Raw genomic sequence first — 15393 nt, 5'->3', positions numbered from 1 at the left:
GGGCTGGAGTTGCACCGGCAGGGGCTGGAGATGTACCGGCAGGGGCTGGAGAGGCCCAGGAAGACGTGGCAGCAACCATAAGGGTGTCAAATGGGACGATTCCTTCCTGGTTCCGGTCCCAAGGAGGTCAATCCCTGAACCGTCCCCGTTTACTGCATGGTCCCAAAACTAGGATCCAGTCCCACTTAATAAGGGGACGGTCTGGTTTCGGTTCCTTAATGGTTCTAAGCACTCAAAATCTCAAACAGTCAAATATTACAAAATTCCTAAGTATACAAATAAATTTCCCAAGCATACAAATAATTGATTATATTCCTAAACATAAAATAATCAAACATCAATTCTTAAGAATACTAACACTCAACTAAACTCAAAATAATTGATAACCCTTAGTTTTCTTTATAATTACAATATAACTCCTATATAAGTTATAACTATTAAGTATTAACTAATCATATAAGTAATTTAGGCATGTTAAATAGGTCCTAACGGTTACAGTTCTAATCGGTTCCTTGCTAGGCTTTCGGTTTTGGACCCGTTGGGAACCCCATCCCATTTAATAATCGGTCCCAAAACCAGCTCCCAGAACCATCCCATTTAGTTCTGGGACGGGTCGGTTCCGGGTTTTAACGGGACGGTTTTGGGATAGTTCCCGATTCCAAACCCATATTGACGCCCTTAAGCAAGCAAGCAGGGCCTTAAAAGGTTATAGAAACCATCGGCGGTGGTAGGTGGTGGCCGGAGGAGGGTGGCTAGTGGTGGTAGGCGGTGGCAATGGGAGACCGATGTGATCGGCGCAAAAAAGATGCCCTAAAGGAGGGCAAAAAGGGCACCGGTGGTGGCGGCGACGGTACACGGTAGGGCGGCAACAGCAGGTAGCATGGTGGTGGATAGTGGTCAGCAATGGTTAACATGGTGCGACATGCATTAACACAAGTTCAGTTAACCACGCTGAAGCAATTGGCCGAAGCCTCGGCGGTGGCGGTGGCGGTGGCAGTGGCGGTAGTGATAGCAGACTCTGAAAAAAAATCCCTAAAGGGATTACGCTAATACGCTATGAGACCAAGTTAAGAGAAAGAGAGAATGATTTGGCTTGTTAATGAGACAAAGGCCACCACTTTATTTATAATCTTGAGAATATTACAAATATGGTATGATTGTACAATCACATAATTAACACATAATGAATCTAGACACTCTAATGTACCTAGTTACATTACACACTTTACAAAGAGAACCGAACCGAACCAATCTTCAACACTTCAACAATAATTAAAGTAAAGGTGTAAAACAAATTAATTAAGCACTAGAAATTAAAAAACATCAAACCATAAACCATGCAAGCATTAAGCATCATATTCATAATCATACATGGTGATGGTTTGATGGTTTGTTAATAATTGTCAAAAACTTGGAAAGAAACAGAGATTAAATGATGTTGAAACTTGATTTTCTTGAAATGCAATGTAGCTCCCTCTCTTGATGTTGAAGCTTCAATCTTGAATCTTCAAGCTTTAATCTTCAGTTGATGTGAGATTTGCTAAAAAAAACACCAAAACCCTCACTTGGAGGTGTTTTCCTTCACAGCAGAGCGACAGGAGAGATTTCGAGGTGAGGTTGAAATCTTACCGAGACAATGCCCTTTTGTAGAATAGAGTTGAACCAAGATTGAAATATAACCCGAGAGCTCGATGAGCAAGGTTTAAAGTATCGGTATCGGGTATCATATCGGTCGGGTGATTTTAAGAGGCGTATCGTATCATTCCGGAGATACGTATCGAACAATACAAATACGCATAGAAATGGCTAAGATACACATGGAAATACACTTTTGTAACAAAAAAATATATAACTAAGCAATATATAACAAGTGTCATGCATAAACACTAAAATGGTGAATAATGTATAACCAAACAAGTGCATTAAATTGAAATTGTTATAAAAGATGAGGTTTCTTACATGTTGTAATCGTCTATAGCCATGAAGAGTATTGGATGATGCAAAGGATGATGTTGTAGCACTCCTTGATTTATTTTTTAGTTTAAAAGTGTGAAAAACAAAGATTAAATGCAAGATTTTAGACTTTTGGTTGAGAGTTTTCATTCATTTTTTCGTTAGATTAGGAGTTGTATCGAGTCTGTGAGTGAAAATGGCTTTTTTATGTAATGTATCGAAGGTATCGATATGTATCAGTAATGTATCCGGCCGATACGTATCTATACATATCGACACGTATTGATAATGTATCAAACCGAATCGGCTGATACGTATCAATACATATCGATACGTATTAAACCATCCATAGAACCCTTTACTGGACGTATCGATGGTATCGATACGTATCAGTCAATACATTTCGATACAATTCGAGACAGTTCATTTTTTTTTTTTAAGAAAAAAAAGAGACATATCGATATGTATCGTATCGGTATCGACCGATACCGATATGTATCGGTCCGTATCGTACTGGTCGATGCTTTAAAGACGATGAGATACCGAGATCTTGTACAAATCCTGTATTGCCTACCATCATGTCTCGAGACTTCACAAAACCAAAATTTCTACGAGATCTTGTACTATGACCGGTACAAGACTCTACACATCAAGCCACCTATCGAAGGTATATACATAAAATTAGGGTTTCTGAAGTAAAAGAAGTACTAAGAAAGATGAAAATAGCCAAGGCCTAGATGGAGTCCCAATAGAAGTGTGGAAGAGCTTAGGAATCCGTGGCTTATCATGGTTAACTAAGTTGTTTAATAAGATTATGTATACTGAGAGAATGCAATATGAATGGAGGAGAAGAATTGTGGTCCCGATTTACAAAATAAAGGCGACATCCAAAGTTGCAACAACTATAGAGGCATAAAATTAATGAGTCATACTATGAAATTATGGGAGAGGAATATTAAAACACACCTTAGAAAGGAGACTACTATTTCGGAGAACCAATTTGGTTTTATGCTAGGAAGATCCACAACAGAAGTTATCAACCTACTTAGGAGACTCATGGAAAGATGTAGACAGAGCAAGAAGGATCTCTATATGGTCTTTATTGACCTAGAGAAAGCTTATGGCAGAGTTCCTAGAGATTTAATTTGGCATGTGCTACGGAGGAGAAATGTTCTAAGTAAATATGTGGACATAATTAAAGATATGTATGATGGAGTTGTGACTAGTGTAAGAACCGTGAGGGGCCAAGGTAGTGAATTCCCAATTACAGTTGGGTTACATCAAGGATAAACTTTAAGCCCTTATATGTTTCCGCATATCATGGATGAATTAACCAAAGGCATCCAAGGAGAGGTTCCTTGGTGCATGCTTTTTTGCTGATGACATTGTTTTGTTGGATGAGACAAAAGCTGGAATTGATTCCAAACAAGAGTTATGGAGATCAACCTTGGAATCAAAAAATTCTAAGATAAGTAGAACGAAGACGGAGTATATGGTATGTAACTTTAACAACTCTGGGATGGATAATGAGGGGGTGAAAGTTGAGGAAATGGAGATTCCACAAAGTGGCCATTTTAGGTATCTCTGATCAATCATCAGTAAGGAAGGTGATATAGAAGATGATGTCTCACAGAGGATTAAAGTAGGATGGATGAAGTGGAGAGGTGCATCCGGAGTGTTATGTGATTGACGGATTCCTTTAAAGCTTAAAGGAAATTTTTACAAGACATTCATAAGACCGGCTATATATATGGTGCAGAGTGTTGGGCAGTTAAGAAGCATCATATAAATAAGCTAAGTGTAGCGAAGATGAGGATGTTGAGATGGATGAGTGGCAAAACCAGGAAGGATAAAAGAATAAATGATCAAATTAGAGCTAGATTGGGAGGAGCCCCAATTCAAGAATAAACTACGAGAAAGTTGCTTAAGGTGGCATGGACATGCTCAACGGAGACCTTCGGGTGCTCCAGTTCGGAGGAGTGACCTGATCCAGATCAAATTACTAAAGGAGCTCGAGGTAGGCCTAAAATGACCCTAGGAGAGGTGGTAAGGAAAGACCTGCATAGTTTAGGTCTTGTTTCAAGTATGACGTAGAATAGAGCTAATTGGAGGGCAAGGATCCGTGTAGCCAACCCCAGTCCCCAGCTAGTGTGTATAAGACTGCTTTGTAGTTGTTGTTGATGTGTTCATTTTCTTTTACTTTTACTATTAATATTTTGTCTTCACTAGGATCCATGTAGCCGACGCTATTTAGTTGGGATATGGCTGAGTTGTTGTTGTTGTTGTTGTTGTTGTTGCTGCTGTTGTTGTTGTAGACTACCAACCACATATCCAAAGACAAACTACCATATTGATTTAGGTTTTTAAAAATTTAAGGGTTCCATTATGTTTATAGGGCCTAAAATAGGCTGTCCCGCAACTTTCATGGCCTAATTAGGTCATATGGCCACCAAAACTAGGGGCCGAAAAAAAAATACACCTACTTGGTGTCAGGCCTGACCGAAACCAGGTCCGAAACCAAGACCTCAAACCTTACTTCTGTTCACTGGAAAGGGGGTTTCCTAATCACTAAGAAATCAAAAGAAAAAGGAAAAACCAACTAATGATAGGACTGGAATCTATAAGGAATATTCCAACCTTTACAAATAAATAAATAACCAATAAAATAGGATAAAATTATCCTAAACAAGTCCACACGGTTCTGGCTTTCGGTGAACCAGAACACCCTTCAATGTTCAAACTGAGTCAACTCAGTGAGTTGTTGTGTCTTCTTTCTCTTTTTCTTTGGTACTTTTTAGTGTACCTAGGGAATGATGTGAACCAGTACAGTAGCCAACCAAGGGTGGTGGGTCTCATAGCAAATTAGTCGTTCATCTTGCTTGGGTTGGTGTTAAGTGTCTGGTGTTGGTTCTGACGCTCTTGAGGCTGATCTGCATCACTTCCCCCTTCAATTATGCTGCTACCATGGCCTCGAACATGGTTTCAGTTGAACCCTTTTCCCTTTGGAAACTCAAAGGTCAAAGGGCACAGCCTCAGAATAATTTGTCCAAAACTGAACATGCCAATTCATTATTTCAGACATTTGCTTCCAGTAAGACTTGCGCCAGCAGCTTAGCTAGGACATCCAGTTCAACCTCACAGGTCATTTGACTCATTTCATTCCTTTAATTGTGCACCAGGTTAGCAATTCTGGATTGCACAGAGCTGACTCTTGCCAGCAACACACCATTACAGGTTGCTTGAGCTAAATCTCTCTCGTTCAGCCTCTTTATGAAGCTTACAATATAGCCATGGCTTCATTGAAAAGGACTTTCAAATTTTTTCTCAACTTAATGTGCCCTTTCTGCTGCTTTCTTGATATCAAAACCTCTGCTAACCCTTTCTTTAGGGAACTCCAAAACTCTCTAAGAGAGATCTTTTCCCTTTACTTTTGAGTAGGCTTTTTCATCCTTACTATCCCAGTAAGTAGTTTCTTACCCGCTATAGATCCTTGAAAGAATTGTTAAATACTTAAAAACTGTCCAGAATAGGGAAGAGGCATCCCGGAGAATTCAAGATCAGCCACGTGGACCAGTCCTCAAATTCACTAGCTCAAAAGGTCATTTTACATATGAAATGTAATCAATCATTTATAAATTTCATTCCATCATTTCCATTATATTTCCAACTTTCTATAACTTCAACAATGCTTCAATGAATTTCAACTAACTAGAAGTATTTGACAGATTATGTCCACTTCACGGGGAAGAATTTTCACACAGAATCAAACTTTTAAACCCTTAGTTTTGTCTGAGAAACGAAGAAACCAAAGAACCAATGTAATCTCAAAAAATGATGAGAGAAAAGCCCTCCATTCCATTCTGTCAGCCTAAAAAACCAGCAACAAACTTGCAAAAATGACTTTAGTCTCTAGCAGATACTTTCATCAGTTGAGTATTTCCTAGTGACAATAAGGATTTAAGTATCCGGTATCGTATCAGAGGGGTGATTTTAAGAGATGTATCGTATCATACAGATGCAAGATATGCTAAAGATACGCATAGAAATGGTCAAGAAATGCATAAGTGTGCTTATGATACATATAAAATACAATTTTGAAGCATAAAACACCTTATTATGCACTATGTAAATATATATCAGCTTGATGAAAGGATTTGAGTCGTTTTTACCTAATCTAGTGATGCATAACAACAAAACAAAGAGATCTGCGCACCAGGGGGAAAAAAAAAAAGATCTGCAACTTTACTTTTTTACCCAAATCTATTTCGAACTATGATTTGAACACTGTAAGACCCAAAACTTGTTGAAATGGTAAAGATTACAGTCGTTTTTTGTGTTATGATTTCCTCCAACCCATATCAAAGAGAAAAACAAGTTTCAAAGGCCTTTGGTTGCTCAAAGTTTCATATTTCACTCACGGTTTCTGTTTTGCAGGTTTAAAGGTGTATCTTACTGTCGGACCATATCAGACTGTATAGGCCCCGTATTGATAGATACAACCCTTTTTTGAAAAATAAGTACCGTATCGATACCCACTGATACCGATACATATCGGCCGATACAATATGATACCTACCGATACTTAAAACCCTGGTGACAACCATATGTTTGATATAAAGGAACTCCAGCACCAAGATAAGGATGGGATGCATTGGTACCAAAATGAGGTTGTGCAATCCCATACCTAGTTCTGTACAAGCAACTCATGTATTAGCTCCATTGTTAAAGATACAAAAGCGAATTGATTGTTTTGATGCTCATGAGATATGAAAATTGTAAAGCTTTGTTAACCGACAGCAAAATTAAAACCTTCCTCTACCCACGCCTCACCAAATATTGAACATGTGAGAGCACCCTTTACATACTGTTGAATAGATGTTTGTGAATTATGAACGACGTCAATTTTACGGCCAGTTTGTTTATAAAATGAACTATGTCTGGTGATTCATATTAACATTTCAGAAAATGGAGATATAATCAAAGATAACATGCCACCATTCTTATGCACATGCCAAAATAAAAGCATGAAAGAATTATGGGTAATGAAATATCAGCTATAAAGAACTTCCAATTATGCAAACAAAAGGCAACAGCTTCTTAGTCTCACCACCATCTGCATCATCTGTAGCTTCATGGTTTGATGGAACTGAAGTTTGAAACCCTGATAACAATGTGGAAAAATGGATGCTCAGTACTCATACAAAAAAATCCATATAAACTTTGTCCAGTAAAAGTATATGAAGAAAAGCTCCTCAACTTCCTAGAAAAGCTTTACAATTCAAAAACATGCAAATGTCTTCCAGTGCAACTCTCAATTTCTAAACTCCCTCAGTTATTTTCTACTAGTTTCCCTAATTTAACATTTAAACATTAATTTTTCTCTCAATTCAATCTGTTATAGGGGCCATCTTGGGGGTATTGAATTTTACTTCCTAAACCATTTCTGACACTTATCCAAGTCCACAGAATTAATACGTACCGAATAGGACTGGAGACTGATTGTTGGATAGTAAAGTAGAGTTCCATGAACTTGTAAAGCTTGAAGTTGAACCTGCTAAACCAAATACACTTTTCTCATGTAGTGGTTTAATTGCATCACTCTTAACTTCAGGTACTGCTTTTTTCTCAGAGTTGTGTGAAGCTATGGATACACTTTCTGCTTTGGCAGCATTTGCTTTAAGCCAATTAACAACATCATGGAACTTCTCCTGTGATGAGTGAAAAAATATAAGAATAATAAAAAATGGAAATCAATGAATGAAATCAAACTCGGTATCACAGGCATATGGGTAGAACTTCATTAGCACTATCAGAAAGAATTACATTTAACAACAACATATTTAAACATATTCAGATACATTTTAATAAACCTGTTAAATTATAACATCATGCACCAAAAAAAAAAACACATATTTGCTAGGATGCTAAGGGGCTTATCTTTGATACATAGAAAGTGTTTAGACCATATGTAGCATCTAGCAAGAAGCTCATTCCGGTGGATTAATTTTCAATAATTGCATTTAAACTTAAAAATCGATAATCAACCAGGTCATTAAGAATCTATATTTGGTTGTTAGTGTAGTATACTGAAAGCCTTCTCACTACAGATACACAGCTGGTACTTACAGACTCAACGTCAAGCCAACCTGCCGTGTCGCGCCCTTTAGAGTAAGTAAAGGGCAGTAGCGCAGTAGTTTTCTTTGTGGGGCGCAGGAGCACCCCTATAAAGTAAGGCGTTTTCCCCTATAGAGTATTGGGGCTTCGCATACTAAGAATTCAGTACTACAAAACCTAAAACACAAGCACTGATAATGAGAAGAAGCTGCTAGGAAAGCAACCCTACAGAGGTGAGAGTCTATTATTCCTCATTTCGACTATGCAGAACCGATATCTCAGGTAGCCGGTAGCCGGTAGCCCATGATGCATGTGACCTCACCATAAACTTGGCCATTCATCTTCCTGTCCTGATGTGCAAATAAAGAAGAATGTGTTCTTCAACTCAACTCAGACTCATCCCAACTAAATGAGGTGGCTACATGGATGATTTTTCTACAATCACCTCTGTTCGAAGCCATACTAATTGCTAGTTAGGCCAACCCCTGGCCCTTTTAGCTCCTTCAATCTGAAACAAATCACCTCTTTGGGCTGGAGCACTCAAAGGCCTCCGTTACACATGGATATATACCACCTCAAATGACTTTTGCGCAATTTATCATGTATCGAAGCTACTCCTAAACTAGCTCTAAATTTGTTCATTCTTATTTTATCTTTTCTCATTTTACCACTCATCCATCTCAACATCCTCACCTCAGCTAGATTAAGTTTGTTTAAATGCTGTTTCTTTTTCACCTACCAATATTCACCTCCATACATCATAGTTGGTTGTATAACTTCTATAACTTTTTTTTAAGGAATAAATCGATTGCACAACACTCAGAATGCACCCTTCCACTTCATCCAACCAATTCTAATTCTTTGTGCAACATCATCCTCTATTTCTCCTTCTTCAATTATGACTGAACCCAAGTATCTAAAATTCACTTTGCAGTATCTCCCTATAATCAATTTTCACCACCTCCCTTTCAATCCTATTGTTACTATAGTTACACACCACATACTCTGCTTTTGTTCTACTTCTCTTAAAACCTTTTGATTCCAAGGTTAAATCTCCATAATTCCAACTTCGTACGTATCCCTGCTTTTGTTTCATCCACCAAAATAATATCATCAGCAAAAAGCATACACCAAGGGATCTGATCTTGAATGACTCTAGTCAGCTCATCTATTATTAGTGCAAACAAATATGGGCTTAAAGCTGATCCTTTATATAATGTAGTTGTAATTGGTAATTCACTACCCTCCCCACCCCCACAGTTCTTACACCAGTCACTACACCATTATACATATCTTTAACTATGTCCATATAATTACTCGAAACACTTTTCTTCTCTAATACTTGCCAAATTAAAAAGAAACCAGTTGTAAGCTTCCTTGGTTGCAGGTGAGAGAACTCACCAATATGGAGTCCAATTCCAAATGACCTGAAATTTCAGGGGCTGAATCGCAACTCCCAGCCCTCTTGAGTTCAACTAAAGACACCCAAAAGAACAACTAAATATTAAACAGGAAAGCACTAAAATCAAATCTAGTGGAAGTCACCAGACCTGTTCTGAACTTGGCTATAGAACTCACAATCCAACGCAAGGTATTAATCCCACATTTTGCAGGCTGAGTCTTTCTAAGGAGTATACCCAACATACCAAATCTCAGGAAGAAAAGAGATGGATCAATAGAGTTCGATCCAAATATGTGGGGGCTGCTAGGTCACCCAGAAACAGATAAGTGATGAGCTTGAAAGAAATTCAAACTGACAGCAGGAATAAGAAAGAGACGAAGAATAGAAGAATAAGAAGAATATGGAGAAACAAAACCTGGAAGAGAAGACCAGGTTAGGGTTGACCGAACAACGGAAGAAGAGAGGGCATCAGTAGACCACCGCCAGTCACGTAACAGCTTCACAGCTTACGTAAAACTCGTGAATTTTGCATTCATTCAATTCCAATTCTATCGTGGCTCACAATTCCATGAGGGTGCTACTGCATCAATGACCTTCAGATTCCATGCTGAATCAGGAGGCTATGGTTTCGGCCTCTTTATACGTTTTGGGATTGAGCTATCTAGTACCAACTGGTTCAGCATGGGGGATGTTGATTTAATTTGATAGTTGACACAACCAAAGTTCCTACCCGGTGGTTAAACTTAACCACTAAACAAGATATCTAGCCTGGTTGTCCATGAAACCTATTACAGTGATCCAAAATAGAAGTACCTTTATCATTGTTAGTTTTATCAATAAACCAATATCAACTAAAATGGTATTTTCCATCTTCAAATCTTCAATCATACAAAAACTCTATAGAAACCTAAAATAATATAACAAATTAGCATTTTCAGTTACGAATTGAGATAACATAACAGCAAGTAGCAAAAACAATAAAGCACATAACTTTAAAATATTAACAGTTAAATGTGCACAAGAAATACATGAAGCCTTCATTTGTTACAGAAGTGATTGAGAGTTTACCCTAATTTGTGATGCATAAGTCAAGTAATCTTGTAAACCATCTCCCCAAAGCTCATTTGGGTGATCTTGCATCTGAGACTGCACCCAACTGCTCATATAGAAAAACATCATTAATACAGAAAAAAAATCATGTTTTGTTTTTCTTTGGGAGGGAGGTGCGTAGAGAGACATTTGCATTACAAAGTATGTAAGATTGAAGAGTGCAAAACACCAATCATTTTCATAACATAAGGAGGAAGTAGCATGTAATAGAAACAAGTACTTGATAAATCCTCGGTCTGTTCATTGAAAGGAATATTGAGACTTGAGAGAAAATCTAGATGATTAGCATAACATTTCATACACAGACAGGCAGGAGTAATAGAAATTTTTTGCAGACTTGCAAAATTCCTCCTACAATTGTCTTCCAGTTAGACCCTTAATATTATCTTCTGATTCTTCTCAAATTTATAAGAACCGAATCCTTTGTTTAAGTTTTGATTATTCTATTATTTCAAATGATTTGCTACAGTTCGAGTAGTGGAATATTGCATCAAGGATACACCAAGTCATCCAGTAAACAAACAGCACCCTATGGGACCCAATCCTACTCCCAACACCCTCATTAAATTCTATGATCAAGCATTTTCTTCTGTTTTTTTTTTTAAAGGAATGAGGAGTATGGTGTATTGGTCAAGACCAGTGTCAAGTTTAAAAAGGTATCAAGTCTCATTTAATAGAATTCAGTTTTTGAGTCATTAAAGGTTATTACAAATACTCTATCCTTTCCACAAATGCAGCCTTACAAAGAAGCTTCACTGGAGTTAGGGAAATAAAAGTTGGTCACTCGACAACTTTTTAAGCACCAATTCTTATTTCCAGTTTGATCCTTATTTGACAAGAAAATGCAGGCATGTTTTCAGTTTACTACCTAAACTCTATACTTCCTTTGAAGTGTTGTTTTCTTCCAAACAATTTTCAATCAGTATAATTTAACATTTTTTGTTATTTGATAGCCACACCAACTTTTGTAGAAGCAAGAGACGTCTCAAAGAATCATCATACAACTATGCAAATTAAATGCACCAAGCTTAAATACACTACAGAAACTCATGCTGCAAAATAGCCACATGAAGGTCAAAATCTGGACCTCAAGATTCAAGAAGCTCTCTTCTGAACACTGTACAATGCAAAATACATTAATCTGAATTAGAAACACTGCATACCATAATATCTTTCAACCAATATTAAATTATACAATCTAGTCAAATTCCATTATCTGAATTAGACACACTATGTGCCATAATATAAAACAACCAATATTAAATCATACAATCTAGTCTTCCTTGTTGTACATAAACTTCTTTATTTCTTTACTTCATCATCTGAAGTGACAAAAACTTCTCATTCTTACAAGGGTGAGACTACGCTACCAATGGCAGTACCATACTGCAGGTATAAGTTTACACTGTAGGGTGGAACTTCCAACAGTGAAAAACAAATTCAAACAGGGTAAAGTAGCAAATTACACTGTCACACATTCCAGTGTCACTGCAAACCCTTTTAGCTCTGTTCACTCTTTCTTGTGTTGTATCTCAGCCATGCACTTGAACATCAAGAATTTAAAACATCAGCTGATCTGTATTGGGATCAGCCAGCAGCAATCCATCTGATAAAGGCCTGCGCCACCACTCTTCCTTCCAGGATTGGCCAGTATCACGTCGTGTTGGCTGGATCAGATCAGGATCCGTTTCCTCCGTTCCAATCTGAAATACAGAGTTTTAAATCCTCGATCTCAGCAGTGCATTTCTGATTCCATTGTTCAAAGTTGCAACCCTGCAATGCTCCAGGATGCAACAACGGCAGTATGGTATCGTTGTTGATTCAATATTTTTGGCCCTTTTACATTGTATTTTCTGATTGCTAATTAATTATTGCATTACTCATTTGATTATTGCAGCATCCATGGAACTAAATCTCGGTCGAAACTGACCGAAATCTCCGAGTTGTCCCGGTTTTGGGCCTGGCCGAAATGCAATCCAGGGTCAAAACCCAAGTTTTGGCGCTAGGTTTCAACCCAGAGAGGTCCAGTGTCAAAACCTCGAAACGAGATCCAGCACGTCTCGGTTTCGGGCCTGATCGAAACCAGGTTCGAAACAGCATTTGAATAGTTAGAAACTTTTAGTAAGCTATATAGTAATAATCAAATATGATCGATTTTGATGCAACGCTTTTTCCTATAAATAGTTTCCTCCAGTAGCATGTTAGTACAGCTTACTAGACATTCACAATAGCATAATATGATTTACATAAAGTTATAAAATAATTCATGAATCATATTAGGAAACAATTTTAAATTGAGTATACCACTAACTGTCTGATGTAAATCAGCTGTCTAAAACCAGCCATAGGTGATTCTTCCCTACACCAGCAGCAGTGTAGGTGTAGGGTAGGAGCAGGGATTCCCTACACCAGCACTAAATCGTGGGATTAGGTTTAGAGTTTATTTAATTTTTACTTAAGTCTTTTATTTGAGTTCTATTTAGAGTTGTAATCCTAATTGGGATTTAGCTTTGAATCCTAGTTGGGAATCCTAGTTTTAGTATGAATTCTAGTTCTACTTTGAGTCCTAGTTTGAGTTTGATTTTAGTTTCTATGTTCAGCCATTGTGGCTATAAATAGTTGTAATTGCTCAGTTGAGCCCACAATTGAATGAATACAAAGATTGTGTTTGAGCATTGCTGAATCATGAGATAGCTACTTAATTTCCATCCCCCTTCTACCAAATTCCTCAACAACCCCCAGCTCTGCCCTCCTCGATCTCTTGAAGCCACTTCCTAGTTGCTGGACATTCTCTACAACAGTTCCAGGACATCTTCAACTATTCAAGCTGCTGTTCAAGAAGTTCTTTCTACAACAGTAAGTTGAATCATTCCCAACCCCAACTCTTCTTCTAATCCAAAAAATCACCAAAGCCTAGCATTCCCCCATCTTTGGACATCATCCAAAAACCCTAGAACCTCCACAGACCAAACCAGCCATCAAAATCCACCCAAACTTGGACCGAATCTCCCTCACACCTAGTGAGAAACTCGATCTTGGTTATAGCCCCAACAGACAACCCTAAACCCTGGATTCCATCATCATTCTCTTTCCATAAACCCAGAAACCTAACCCTAAATTGCTGCAATTCAATTCCAGCACACTTTACCCCCATTAAAATTTAACGTACCCTTCACTGATAGACTTCCCTAGATCAACTTAGCCTAAACCTACCCTCAAACCCTAGATTCCATTAAACCCTAACACTAATTTGACCAAAAATCCCAATTTTGGCCTACCCGATTTACCAGTTCATAGCAGATCCTGGTTATTGGATCCTAATTGAATTATCAACCAATCTAGGACTACATTACTGTCTCATTTACGCAATCTATTAATTCATTTTTAAATGCATTTCTCCATCAGAGACAATTGCTATATTTTTAGATTCAAATAAAAGTCCAAAGTCATATCAAAATCATCATTAATAATGTGATTGACTTAATTGATTAAAAAATTTTGCAGATTTTTTTTAAGTATAGAATTAAAGCAGAGTAGGTAAAGCGGGGAAGTGCTTCTGGAGTATTATGTGAGAGACTAAAAGATAATTCCACAGAACAACTATAAGACCAGCAATGTTTTATGAAATTGAATATTGGGTGACAAAGAAACAACACATTAATAATACAAGTGTAGATGGGATGAGGTTGTTGACATGGGTTAGTGGTAAAACTAGACAAGTTAAAACAAGAATGAAAACATTCGAGGTGATCTAGGAGTGCCCAAAATAGAAGACAAGATGAAGGGGTGTCATTTAATGTAACATGGGCCTTTGCAATGGCAGCCATTGAGTGCAGTGGCATGGAGTAGTTGTATGATGCATATTAAGGAGTTAAAAGACTAACAGGTAGACTAAAAGCGACATGGGAAGAAGTAGTGAGAAAATATATGAATGGCATATACTTGACAACTAACATGACTTTAAATAAAGTGGAATGGTGGAACAGAACCCATGTGGCTGACCCCATTTAGTTGGAAAAACGCTTAGTTGAGTTAAGATTTTATCGATAAGATACAATATATGAGTAAATGCATAACCAATTTAAAGTTCCCCTGCAAGCATATTTTTTCTGGTATATATGATTACGTTTACACAAGAATCTATGTCTAGATTTCTGTACACATTTGTAACCATAGAATTGGATGAACGAACTAATCAGTTTTGGAACTTTAACAAAATAGCTAAACTGTGAAAGGGGAAAAGGAAGAGTATCTATTTATTCATGTTTGCCTTCCATTTTCCTAAAAGGTTAATAATCTCCTAATTTGACTAGGAAAAAAAATTCCAATATCAGGCTGCATCCACTGAATAAAAAAATGGATTTGACTTAGTAGTAAGCCTACTCATGATTTCATTCCCCTATATGCAAACAGCAAAGTTACTACAGAATATGTCTCAGAACATAGGTTGTTGAAATAATCCATCGAAAAAGTTGCGATAATAACCTGGCGAACTGGGTATTGAGAGCTCTCACATGCTGCTGAGCTGATGCTGCTCGGTGAGCATCCAATTGGCGTTCTGCCATTGGATGCTGCTGAGATGGTTCTGCCCTGCGATCATCAAAAGGGGATGCTGCCATTATTCTCTTACTGCAGAACTGCATCAGAATGGAAAAGGACGGGATGTTCACACTTCACACATGTATTAATAAGAATTACAATAGGAAAATAAAAAAGCTATAAAACGACACAGCAGAAGTGCTTCTCCAAACAGAAAAGAAAAATGCCATATTCTAATCCGAGAAAGCAGCACTGCAGAAGGGCAGTACCAAGCA

The 15393-nt window shown here is 37.7% G+C and overlaps 1 protein-coding gene across 2 annotated transcripts in view; it reads right to left on the bottom strand.

The window, feature by feature from the left end:
- Positions 1–15393, bottom strand: part of LOC122669031 — a 37996-nt gene that overhangs the window by 22121 nt on the left and 482 nt on the right. The window contains exons 2-5 of one of the 2 annotated variants that reach the window (XM_043865650.1): positions 15065–15216; positions 10538–10625; positions 7433–7661; positions 7061–7114 (exon numbers count right to left, since the gene is read on the bottom strand). In XM_043865650.1, the coding sequence (XP_043721585.1) occupies positions 7061–7114; positions 7433–7661; positions 10538–10625; positions 15065–15216 (523 nt within the window). The remainder of the gene's footprint in view (positions 1–7060; positions 7115–7432; positions 7662–10537; positions 10626–15064; positions 15217–15393) is intronic. The other variant, XM_043865657.1, reaches the window with a different exon arrangement.

Source organism: Telopea speciosissima, chromosome 1 (genome assembly GCF_018873765.1).
Source record: "Telopea speciosissima isolate NSW1024214 ecotype Mountain lineage chromosome 1, Tspe_v1, whole genome shotgun sequence".
In the NCBI taxonomy this organism is placed as follows: Eukaryota; Viridiplantae; Streptophyta; class Magnoliopsida; order Proteales; family Proteaceae; genus Telopea; species Telopea speciosissima.
The sequence above is the reverse complement of the archived record's forward strand: the minus strand, read 5'-3'. Positions and strand labels throughout refer to the sequence as shown.